General features: G+C 51.3%; 1 protein-coding gene across 1 annotated transcript in view; it reads left to right on the top strand.

Annotated features, from left to right (window-relative positions):
- Nucleotides 1-12,513, top strand: part of PLIN1 (perilipin 1) — a 13,885-nt gene that overhangs the window by 1,139 nt on the left and 233 nt on the right. The window contains exons 2-8 of the mRNA XM_008070632.1: nucleotides 582-640; nucleotides 5,337-5,541; nucleotides 7,089-7,171; nucleotides 7,968-8,232; nucleotides 8,543-8,715; nucleotides 10,715-10,906; nucleotides 11,309-11,554. Coding sequence (XP_008068823.1) covers nucleotides 596-640; nucleotides 5,337-5,541; nucleotides 7,089-7,171; nucleotides 7,968-8,232; nucleotides 8,543-8,715; nucleotides 10,715-10,906; nucleotides 11,309-11,554 — 1,209 coding nt within the window. The 5' untranslated portion in view covers nucleotides 582-595. The remainder of the gene's footprint in view (nucleotides 1-581; nucleotides 641-5,336; nucleotides 5,542-7,088; nucleotides 7,172-7,967; nucleotides 8,233-8,542; nucleotides 8,716-10,714; nucleotides 10,907-11,308; nucleotides 11,555-12,513) is intronic.

Here is a 12,513-nt window from a genome sequence, read left to right as displayed (position 1 = left end):
TTTATTTCTTTTTTTTTTTTTAATTGGAGTCTCACTCTGTCACCCAGGCTGGAGTGCAGCGGCATGCTGCTCATGGCCATCCCAGCATCGACCTGCTGGGCTTCGGCAATCCTTATGCTTCAGCCTTCCAAATAGCCAGAACTACAGGCACGCGCTACCACACCTGGCTAATTTTTTATTTATTGTAGAGACAAGGTCTCGCCAAGTTGCCCAGGCTGGTTCTTGAACCCACGGGCTCAGGCAATCCACTCACCTCGGCTTCCCAAAGTGCTGGGATTACAGACTGAGCCACCAAGTCCGGCCACCTTTATTTCTTGTGGCTACCTGAATTTCTCATTTCTTACCCTGAACCCTTATAAGAAACATCAATCTTGACAAGTAGGCTGTGGAGCAACTCATTGCTATGGGACCCTATGGAATGGCTTCTTGTGTGTGACAGTCACCCACCAACCTAATGCCTTCTGTTCAGGGTGATTGAGCTCCTGGGAAGCCTGGGCCTGGCCAGGCCATGAAAGGTAGGGAACTGATCCTTGGATCCCAAGTCCGAGGACTTCTGATGGACCGGGTACTCTGCTTTGCAGCTTCACGTTCTAGGATGGCAGTGAACAAGGGCCCAACCTTGCTGGATGGAGACCACCCTGTAAGTACCTTGAGCTCACATGAGACAGGGGATGGACACCTGAGGGAGGGGAGAAACAGAGGACCTGGAGGAAGATATGTCCAGATGATAATCCTAGTCCACTGACCATCATGTCTTAGTTATTCTTGCCCTCACCACCTTTTTTTCAGGGGGATGTTGGAGGACCTGCCTTTAATAAGAAAAAAATGCCTACAAAAAACTAAACATCTGACTGGGTGCAATGGCTCATACCTGTAATCTCAGCACTCTGGGACATGGAGGACTACTTGAGCCCAGGGGTTCAGGATCAGCCTAGGCAAGACCTTGTCTCTACAATACATATATACATACATACATAAATTAGCAAGATGTGGTGGTGTACTTTTGTTGTTCCAGCTACTTGGAAGTCTGAGGCACAAGGATCACCTGAGCCCAGCAGGTCAAGGCTGCCATGAGTGTGCCACTGCACTCCAGCCTGGGTGACAGAGTGAGATTCTGACTCAACCTCCCCCTCCCCAAACTAAACACTTTGGACAAGATGGCCAGAAATCCTGCTGGGGGTTAGGAGGGAATGGGGAGGAAGGGAATTACTGTTTTCCTAACCCTGGTGCAAGAGCCCATGCTCTGGTCATACCCAACTGGATGTCTGTTCAGTGCAGAACCGCTGCATTCTGTCACTCTGGTGTCATTCATGCTGAATGCTACCTCCCAGAATTAGAGCATGGCCTGTGCTGCTGTGTGTGAGTGGGTTGGAGATTCAGTGTGTTGGTGGTGTATGTCTGACCTGGTTTTCACTGTGACTTAAAGTGGCTTTGATACTTTGGGGTATGCTTGATGCCTCCTGGCAAGACCTCTTTGATTTGAGTACAGTTTAGATAGTTAGTGAAACTGAAAAAGTATGAACCTGTACAATATCCACCTTGTCCCAAGTTAGATTTTTAACTAATCTTTGCACTAGGAATTGCTGTTTTGAGTTTTATATCAAGTCATAGAATAGAGGCATAAAATAGTCAAGTGCATAGTCCAGCCATCCTAGTAGATGGTGGTTTATTCCCTTCCCAGGATTTCTTTCCCCTCTGGATTTGTCTGAAACAACCCCTGAAGGCTCTGTCCAAAATGTTAAAGAGAATGCTTTCTTGTTTGCAGTCATAATCTTTTGGTTAGTTCAAATTTCATACTTTCCTGCAGGATGAAAAACTAAAATATTGTGGCCTGCTCTGTCTAGTGTACATGTGGGTCTCTTTGAAGGGTCTTCTAACTCCGTCTCCTGCAAACAGAACAGGCTAGTCCTCACCTCCAGAGCAGAACCATGTGACATATTCCAAGCTACAGAGAGGACGTGAGCATCTGAGTCAGACTTGGGCAGTTTTCTCTTTTTCCTTTTTATGCAGAGAATTCTTAACATTTCTAAGAATAGACAGAAAAATATAATAAAGCCCCCAGTACCCTTTACTAGTCCCAGCAACCATGAATTCATGGCCAATCCTGCCTCATCCTCACTCCCACTAATTCCTCCATCTTGCATTATTATTAATATTACTATTATTATTATTATTTAGTTGGAGTCTCACTTTGTCACCCAGGCTGGAGGGCAGTGACATGCTTACAGCTACCGCAGTCTTGACCTGCTGAGCTTGGGTGATCCTCCAACCTCAGCCTTCCAAGTAGCTGGAACTACAGGCACACGCCACCATGCCTGGCTAATTTTTTAATTTATTGTAGAGATAAAGTCTCACCAAGTTGCCCAGGCTGGTCTTGAACCCCTGGGCTCAGGTAGTCCTCTCACTTTGGCCTCCCAAAGTGCTGGAATTATAGGTGTGAGCCACTGTGTCCAGCAAGCTTGCATTATTTTGAAGCCAATCCCAGATAGGCCATTTCAGGCTTGAGTTGGAATCCTGGCTCTGCCTCTTACTAGCTGTGTGATCTTAGGTAAGTCACTTCACATCTCTGAGTCTCCGTCTTCTTATCAGCAAAGTGGTGGTGATAATGCTGACCTCAGAGGGTGGCAGTTAGAATTAAGTGAGGTCATGTCACCAAGGCACCCAGACCAGGCCTTGAAACAGAATGGCAATTAGAAATTTTTTTCTGTGCATCACTGGAATCCATTCTTTTATTCAAAGACCAGTGTTTTTTCACTAAGGTTCCTAATGCTTAATTGTGTGACTGTTGTCAAAGTGAAATGCACTTGTAAGAGCACAGCACCCCACTAGTGAGAAATGGTGGTTCAGCTACACCCCACATGCTCAGACCATCCCTGGAGTGCTGTCTTCAGGTTTCAGTGCTATATTTTTAAAAAAGCTAACATGAGACTGAGTGTAGTGGCTCATACCTGTAATCCCAGCACTGTGTGGGGCTGAGGCAAGAGGACTGCTTGAGCCCAGGAGTTAAAACCAGCCTGGGCAGCATAATAAGACCACGTCTCTACAAAAGCTTAGCATAGTGGTACATGCCTGTAGTTCCAGCTTCTCAGGAGGCTGAGGAGGAAGTATCACCTGAGTCCAGGAGGTCAAGGCTGCAGTGAGCAATAATCATGCCACTGCACTCCAGCCTGGGCAACAGAGTGAGATCCTGACTCGAAGGAAGGAAGGAAGGAAGGAAGGAAGGAAGGAAGGAAGGAAGGAAGGAAGGAAGGAAGGAAGGAAGGAAGGAAGGAAGGAGAAAAGGAAGGCAGGAAGGAGGGAGGGAGGGAGGGAGGGAAGGAAGGAAACACAAAACCGTAGCATGTCCAGGAGATGGGATCACTAAACCATGGTGTGAACCATTTGTAAATTAAGGAACTGGAACTGTTTTGCATGGAGGCGGCACTGCTAAAGGGAGATATATTGACTTTAAATATGTGAAGGGCAGCCGAGCTCGGTGGCTCAGCCTGTAATCGGCTTTGGGAGGTCGAGGTGAGTGGTGAGTGGGTTGCCTGAGCCCATGGATTCGAGACCTGCCTGGGCAACTTGGTGAGACCTCATCTCTACAATAAATCAAAAAATTAGCTGGGCATGGTAGCACACGCCTGTAGTTCCAACTACTTGAAAGGCTGAGGCGGAAGGATCGTGGGAGCCCAGTATGTCGAGGCTGCGGTGACCGGGAGCGGCCACTGCACTCCAGTCTGGGCAACAGAGTGAGACTCAAACTAAAAAAAAAAAAAAAAAAAAAAAAAAAAGTAAAGGGCCAAACTATGAATGATGAAATAAATTTGCTCAGTATTATTCCAGAGCGTAGAGAGTGGAACAGGGTGTGGAGGTAGATTTCAGTTCAGCAAAGTTGTCCAACAAGGGACACAGGCCACTCTGAAGGGAAAAAAGTTCTCATCCAAGGAGACATTCACATATGAGTTTCCACAATTAGGTTTGCAGACCATCCTAGAAAAAGTTCTACATACGTCATTGCTAAATATCACTGTGGTCACCTTCAAAGTACTCCTCTTGGGAAGTTATGCACTGATGCCAGTGCCTGGTTCACCCATCAAAACAATTTTGGAACTCCTTTTCTGGAATGACTATCAGAGCTGTTGTCCTTATGTGTTGAGATCTGACAATTAAGTTCATGAACTTGCTACCATTCGCCTACATTGACAGCAATGTACAAATAACTGTATTGGAACACCCTTCCTACTCATCATTTCTGGCTCCCAGTGACTTTTTTCTTTACCCAAAGATAAAGGAAATATTGAAAGGAAGATATTTGATGACATTCAGGACATCAAGGGTAATTCGATGATGGCTCTAATGGCCGTTCCAGAAAGAGTTCCGAAATTGCTCTGACAGGTGGACTAGGCACTGGCATCGGTGCAAAGCTTCCCGAGGGGAGGACTTCGAAGGTGACCATAGTGATATTCAGTAATGAGGTACGGAGCACTTTTCCTGGGATGAGTTCTCGAACTTAATTGTCAGTCCGCGTATAAGCCTACCAGAGAAACTATGGAGAAGATTCTTGCTGCAGGGTCACTTAGAGGCCTATGATTCTGTGATTCTGTGCAGTTGGGTAGATCTAAATGCACACATTCTACTAGGTGCAGCCCTGACTGGGATGCATTTATTCAACGAATGCTACTGTGCCACTCTTTAGGCTAGACACTGGAGCTGCAGAGATGACAGTCTCCTGGGAGAGAGACAAGTAATGAGTACATGCATAATCAAAGCATGGTGATTGCAGAGACAGCCTGGGAAGGAAGCAGTGTCCTCTGCTGTGAGAGAGGAGAGTCTGGAAACCTTGTAGAGGAAGTGACAGTCAAGCTGAAACGTGAGGAAATGGCATTCTGTCAGGCAGAAAGGGTTATGGAAGGAAAGGTGAGCATTCTAGACAGTGGGGCTAGCACACACAGGCAAGGAGACAGTATCTCAGAAGGACCCGAAAAATGTTTAGATGAAGCCACCTGTTGAAGGTGGACTGAACCGCTGAATGTTAACGACACAGTCTCTACCAGTAGGCTTAAGGTGGGTCTGGAGGGGAGATGGGATTTGGCTTAGCCCCCAGAGAGCAGAGACTGCCTCAACAGCTCTCTAGATGGATGGTGCCCAAAAGGACACACAGGCTGGCTCTCGTTTTTCCTCTGGGTTTCCCCATGCTCCCATGATTGGGGTACCCAGAGACCTATTTGGCCTTGGTTCCTCCCAGGTCGCTTGGCCTCAGGCTAGCCTCATCATGGGGCTCCATGACCTGGAGTCACCTTCTGGGAGGCTGGAGAGGGAGGTGGGACAAATGGAATGTGTTCCTTCCATGCTAGGAGCAGGAGAACGTGCTGCAGCGGGTCCTGCAGTTGCCTGTGGTGAGTGGCACCTGTGAGTGCTTCCAGAAGACTTACACCAGCACCAAGGAAGCCCACCCCCTGGTGGCTTCTGTGTGCAATGCCTACGAGAAGGGCGTGCAGGGCGCCAGCAGCTTGGCTGCCTGGAGCATGGAGCCAGTGGTCCGCAGGCTGTCCACTCAGTGTGAGTCTCCACCGCAGCCGCCTGCTCGTTCACTGATACTCACTGCCTGCCCGCCAGTCTGTTTGTCTGCCTGTCAGTTCGTCTGACCATCTGATAACTGTCTGCCTAACTCCCTGCCTAGCTGCCTACGTCCCAGTGCGTGTTCTTCTTGTCTATAGATACAAAGGTATAGGGATGCCTCATCTGTGGCCTGGCTGGCATTTTCCCAGGGTAACCATGATGGGCCAAAGACTACAGGGGGAAGGGGTGGGCAGGGCTGAGAGTGGAGACGCTCACTTGAGCAGCAGCAACAGCAGCAAGAACTTGCAGAATCTGGCACAGAGGCACGGAGGGAGAGGGGATGCCCTGTGGGCCGGGCAGCTGATGGTAGCAGCTCATGACAGGCGGGGGCAGCAGAGAGCTACCAGCCAGGACCTGGAGGTGGAAGGTGGCTGTCCTGGCTGGCCTTATCAGCTGTGACTGTTCAAGTTGCCCTGCCCAACTGAAAAATATGGTCTCCAGGACTTAGCTCTGGAGAGGGCTGAGGGAAATCCCAGTGGTGTAAGAAGTCTAGCGCCTTCTACTATCCTAATTAGAGAATTATGTGTTTCTGAGGATTTCACACGCAAACAGCAAAGGATAGATATAAAGGCCCGTCTTCCCTCCTACAGCTCCTTAAATAGTTTCCCAGGGTCTCATTCTACCCAACTAGAAGATAGCCAGGTTATCTGGACTGTTTGCTGCTTGAGAATTTTGTAAAAAAAAAAAAAAAGTTATCTGGAGAACATAGGAAAGAGTATGTTGAACTCTCCATGACATGACTGCAGAGCTGATGTCCTTGGCAGCCCTGGGCAGTATCCCCTCGAAGAATTTGCATCCCCTGGTGCTTGTCCTGCTCTCCGGAGGCAACTTATTTCCCCTCTCTGTGACCTTCATACAGTTGACCATCTCAACACCTAGTAGTTAAAAGGAAGGGCTGTAGACAGTCTGAGACCTGCACCAGCTGTGGCTGGGAGTTTGTCACCTCGAGAGCTAAACAGGCCCAAGCCTAGCCACCACCAAAGCCCAACCCCAAGGCCCTGCTGCCGCCCACCTGCTCACACTTCTGTCCTTCTTCCTCACACTCACACAAAGCCCCTGGGCAGGCCGGGGGGGAGGACAGAGGTGAGAGAATAGGACTTGCTGGTGATTCACATAGTTGCCATCACATCCTCCTCACAACAGCCCTGCGAGGTAGGCACCATTAATTCACATTTCACAAACAAGGAAGCTGAGCTTACAGCAGATTGTAACTTGCCCGGAGCCTCACATTGCAGCTATGGGCACTTGGCTTCTTTGAGTGCAGGTCTTACCAATTCCAGAGTTCCTACATGAACAGAAGAAACTGGCCCTGATCTCAAAGAGTCACAGCAGATGGGCTAGGGATGGCAAAGGGCTCAGATTCAGATGTGCTTTGGAGGCGGCAGGCCTGGGGACTTGAGGGCTGCAAGGTGCTTCCTGGACAGGGAGGCCACGCTTGGTTCTCACGGTGGAGATGGAACTCACCCAGCATGGCTCTTCTCTTTCAGTCACAGCTGCCAATGAGCTGGCTTGCCGAGGCCTGGACCACCTGGAGGAAAAGATCCCAGCCCTCCAATACCCTCCCGAAAAGGTGAGCCCCTCCCTCTTTTCCAGTGCTTCCCCACACACTGCTGTCACCGCCTTTCTGGGAGGAGAGGGCAGGAGCTGCTTGAGGTGTGACTGTGAGTCTTTCTGTGTCTGTGGCATGCCCCCTTCAAGGCTGGTGGAGGAGCACAACGGGAGCACAACTCCTCCACAGGGAGGAGGAGCCAAACAGAGAAAGGGTTTCTGGGACCAGAAGCCACAAACTCAAGAGGCAAATGCAAACAGCTGGGGTGGATCCCATGGCCTACAATACCCCACTTGGGATCTGGGACTCCATTGCCTGTACGGGACTACTTGGTAATTGCAGCCACCTAAGATCACGGGCCACGCTGATTGGGATCTCAGGAGTGAGTTTCCATGTCCTTAACATCCAAACTTTGTGGACCATGAATCTAAAAAAGTCACTTCACTTGGCTACATATTTATTGGGTCATTATGCTAAGGGTCCATGTTAGGCGGTTTTGGGGAATAAGCCTCAGTCTGTCACCTCATCATCTCATTGGCCAACCATCTACCCATCCCACGTTTCCCGAGCCCCACCCTATGCCAGGCATGCGCTACCACGCCTGGCTGATTTTTGATTTATTGTAGAGATGAGGTCTCGCCAAATTGCCAAGGCTGATCTCAAACCTGTGGACTCAGGCAATCCTCTTACCTCAGCCTCCCTGGGCCTTTAAATGAGTACTTCCTGGGAGCTGGGCTCAGGGTATAAGACCCTGCAAGGGTGGCCCTTATAGCCTGTAAGACCCCCTTGCCTGACATCCCCCACCACCTTCTCCTAGATCGCCTCTGAACTGAAGGATACTATCTCCACCCGCCTTCGCAGTGCCAGGAACAGCATCAGTGTGCCCATTGCAAGCACTTCGGACAAGGTCTTGGGGGCTGCACTAACCGGCTGCGAGCTCGCCTTGGGGGTGGCCAAAGACACTGTGGAATATGCCGCCAACACGCGAGCTGGCCGGCTGGCCTCTGGAGGGGCCGATTTGGCCTTGGGCGGCATTGAAAAGGTGGTGGAGTTCCTCCTCCCTCCAGACAAGGAAGAGCCAGGTACCTGCCATTACGGGGGCTAGCCATCCCACCCTGGGGAATGAGTTGGTCACCCATGCTGCCTGGGAATCAGCGGGAGGTGTTCAGGGCCCATCTAGCCACTGCTCTGGAATAGGGAAGGCCCAGCGGGACTTTCAGATGGATCCATAGTCATTCAGCCCCCTCTCTCCAACCGTAAAAGTGAGTTGCACAAACCACCAGGGCATTTGTGGTGGAACTAGGATGACTGCTTTCTAGCCCTAGACAACCCAGATTTTCCCATCCCTTCTCTGATCTATTTTCTTCTCTTTCCCCCCAAAACCTTAACCAGCTTCTGCTCCTAGACACCAGCAGGACCAGAAGCCTCCCAAGGCCAAGCCTAGCCTTATGAACAGGGTTGCAGCCCTGACCAACACCCTCTCTCAACGTACCATGCAGACCACAGCCTGGGCACTGCAGCAGAGCCACGCCATGGCCATGTGGGTGCCAGGTGTGGCACCCCTGGTGAGTGTCTGCCCTGAGTTCTGACTGACTCCTGCCTGGGAGCCTGTGGGCCTCTTGGTCCCTCCACCCCCTACCAATGCTCCCTTCTGTCCTGGAAGCTTCTCCTCCAGCCTGGGCTGGGGCTTTAGGTCTAAGGACAAGAACCTTAAGAGAGGTAAAGGGATAGTCCTCCAGGGTGGAGGGGGAGAAGGGACAGGATGTCCTGAGGGCAGACCTGTTCACCACCCACTTCCATCTCACTATTCTTCCTGAGTCTCCCCCAGCCCAGAGCCTTTGTCCTCCAAGTGGTTCTCTTGCTGTGGGCCCTCCCACCTATGTGAGGGCAGAGACCTCCATCTGCTATCCAGGCACTAGGGAGTGTAATTCTTAAATAAACAAAACACAAAACCCATTTTGTAAGGGAGAGCGCCCCCGCCAAATGTGTCCCTGACTGTACCCAGGTTTTTACATTTTCCTTCTAGAGGCTTCTAATTTCCATCCTCACTGTACCCAGGGTAAAGGCTCTTTTCTAGACCCACATAGGGCTAACTCTCCACGCTCCTCACCCCTGACTTGGGGATTTTAGCAGAGATAGGCTGACTTGGGGATTTTAGCAGAGATAGGCTGTATTTTTTTCATAAGGAACTTTAGTAAGAAACTAAGGCCAGAAAAGGAAATGACCACTTTTCAGCCATTATTTGAGTGATCCTTTTAAAAGCATCATCGACCCAGATCATTCATTCAAGTAACTGTTGCCCTAGTGGGGGTACAGGAAGTGTAGTTTCTCTCTGTCTGCTGCACCAAGGACCACTTACCTATAAGGGCCGAGCCTGTCTCAGTGCGCAGGCCTGGCATGAGGAAGGTGCTACCATTCACAGAGAAGAGAATGGTGACCTCAAAAGCTATGTAATCAGAAGAACCTGCTAGGTGTGGTGGCTCACACCTGTAATCCCAGCACTTTGAGAGGCAGAGGCAAAAGGATTGCTTGAGTCCAGGGGTTCGAGACCAGCCTGGGCAATTTAGCAAGACCTCGTCTCTACAATAAATCAAAAAATTAGCTAGACATGGTAGTGTGTGCCAGTAGTTCCAGCTACTTGGAAGGCTGAGGTAGAAGGATCACCTGAACCCAGCAGGTAGAGGCTGAGGTGGCCGTGAGCATGCCACTATACTCCAGCCTGGGCAACAGTAAGACTCCTACTAAAAAAAAAAAAAATCGGGAGGACCTGTTTGTGGGACTCCCTAGAGATCTAGAATGGAGCTAAGGTGTGCCTTAGGAGACACTAGCCCACCTGTTCAGTCAATTTCCTCCCATGGAACATTTTAGCCCACTTGAATTTTTCACTCTTTAAAGATCTGTGAGGAGTGTCTACTAAAGCTAAACAGACATATACCCTGTGGCCCAGCAATTCCACTCCTAGATGTGTACCCAATGGAAGTGAGCACTTATGTCTCCCAAGTCATGCCCAAAATGTTCATATCAGCTCTGTCCTTTACCAAGAGCTGGAATAATGCAAATGTCCATCAACTGTAGAATCGATAAATTATTGGTAAATTCATACAATGAAATATTACACAGAAATGAAAAAGAAGAAATTACTGTATACATAGCAACACAGATGAATCCCATACCATCATGTTTGACTAAAGGTGCTATTCATGAATGAACACACATGGTATGATTCCATTTATATAAAATTCAAAAGAGATCAGAATTATGGTTACCCTTAGGGGAGTATGGACTGAGTAGGGGTACAGAGTCTTCTGAGATGGTGGAAATGGTCTATATTAATCTGTGGTGGTTACACAGATGTGTACTTGTAAACATTCATAGAGCTGTACCCTAAAGATGTGTGCATTTTATGGGAATTATCACTCTAAAAAGTTTTAAGGACAGTCTGCCAGGCCGGGCCCTGCATACCACCCCAACCCAAACCCTAGGGGCAAGGGGCTTTGGCTCCTGCGGCTCCCTGGCCTTTGGCAGGTGCTGTTGAACCAGCAATCTGCTGCCATCCTCCCTCAGAGCAGCCTGGCCCAGTGGGGCGCGTCAGCTGCCATGCAGGTGGTGTCCCGGCGGAAGAGCGAGGTGCGGGTGCCCTGGCTGCACAACCTTGCCGCTGCCCAGGAGGAGGATCACCATGACCAGACGGACACAGAGGGAGAGGAGACGGAGGAGGAGGAAGAACTGGAGACCCAGGAGAGCAAGTTCAGTGAGGTGAGGGAGTGGGAGCCTCCAGGTCCCACAACCCACAGAGAGGGTGAGAAGCAGAGGCACAGAGTGAACGAAGGGCTTCCATCCTCGACCCAGGGACACGGCCCATGGGTGCAATCTTCACTTACCCCAAAGGCCCACCTCACACAGTACATTTATGTTGTTCCTCAGCTGACCCTCCCAACACCCTCCACAATAGAGCAGAGATTATTGTCCCATTTTGCAGGTGAAGAAAATGAGGTTCAGAGAGGAACGGTGACCTGTCCAAGGCCACACAGCTAGCGGCAAAACCAGGCCTAAAGTTTTTCTAGTTTGGTGTCCCCATGCTCTCCCTTCTAGCTCTGGGGCTGGTGGGGGGGGGTCGGGGGAGACCCTGCAGGAGACTGACCCTGCTCTGGCCCCCAGGTAGCAGCCCTGCCTGGCTCGCAAGGCCTCCTGGGCAGTGTGGTGCATACCCTGCAGAGGGCCCTCCAGACCACCATCTCGGCCGTGACATGGGCACCTGCAGCTGTGCTGGGCACGGCAGGGAGGGTGCTGCACCTCACGCCGGCCCGGGCTGTCTCCTCCACCAAGGGGAGGGCCATGTCCCTATCGGATGCCCTGAAGGGCGTCACTGACAACGTGGTGGATACGGTGGTGCACTACGTGCCGGTGAGTCCCACCCCGGGCTAACCCTCCCTCTCCCAGGGGGGCCTAGACAGGACAGATGAAGAAGATTTGGCTGAAGGGGCTGTAGCCCACTCCTTGTCCCCACTCCTCTGGAGACCCGCCTCCAATCCTTGGTGTCTGGAAACATTTTGACATACTGGGTCCTCGCCCAACTCCAGATGTGCCGAGGCCCACGGCTCTGGCCTGAAGCCCCTCCCCACAGTCCCCCATCCACCTGGCTGGTGGAGGAGTCTCCTGCCATCAGTCTGGGGACCCCTCAGCTCCCAGCTGAAGGACCTGACAAGCTGGGGTGCTGCTGCGTGGAGAGTGATTGGAGGGAGGCCTCCAGGGCACCCTGGGGGGGGGGGATGAGTTCCAGGGAACAGTAGCTGGTCCCATCCGATTCTATCACCTATTGCCAACAGGAAAACCCAAGGTATGCCAATGCCATCTGTTTGGGAGCACCTGGGCCCCTATCCAGAGCGAATTACAGCTCGTGCAGACTGGAGAAGGGCTGGGCAGGGCAGGAGGACCCTTAGAGCTGGCAAGAGGTGGGCTACTCAGTCACTCGCTGAGTCACTCACTCAGTCACTCACTACCACCAAGAGGCATGCCAGGGGTCTTGACAGCCAGCCTGCTCACCCTGGGCCCAGACCAAGCCCAGACAAGGGTGCTGCGATCCCACCAGGTCAATGTGTGGGCTGCACCCAGCCTAACTTTGGCCCAAAGAAGGGTTAGGGAAGCCAATGGCCTCCCATTGAGCCCCCCCCACGCCCCAGGGAAGCCCAAGGGATCCTGAAACTTTGAGAGGCTTGTTTTGCCCGCGGGCCCGGGCCACGGAGGCGCTCAGAGTGGGCAGGACCTCAGGGGTCTGTCTCCCCGGCGCCCCCATCCAGCCGTCCCACTCCCCAGCCGGTGCCCTCCTGACGGCCGCTCCTGGGGGAAGCAGCAGGGCGGGGTGG

Source organism: Carlito syrichta, unplaced genomic scaffold (assembly GCF_000164805.1).
Source record: "Carlito syrichta isolate Samal-C Ts95f unplaced genomic scaffold, Tarsius_syrichta-2.0.1 Scaffold313872, whole genome shotgun sequence".
Classification (NCBI taxonomy): domain Eukaryota; kingdom Metazoa; phylum Chordata; class Mammalia; order Primates; family Tarsiidae; genus Carlito; species Carlito syrichta.
The sequence above is the reverse complement of the archived record's forward strand: the minus strand, read 5'-3'. Positions and strand labels throughout refer to the sequence as shown.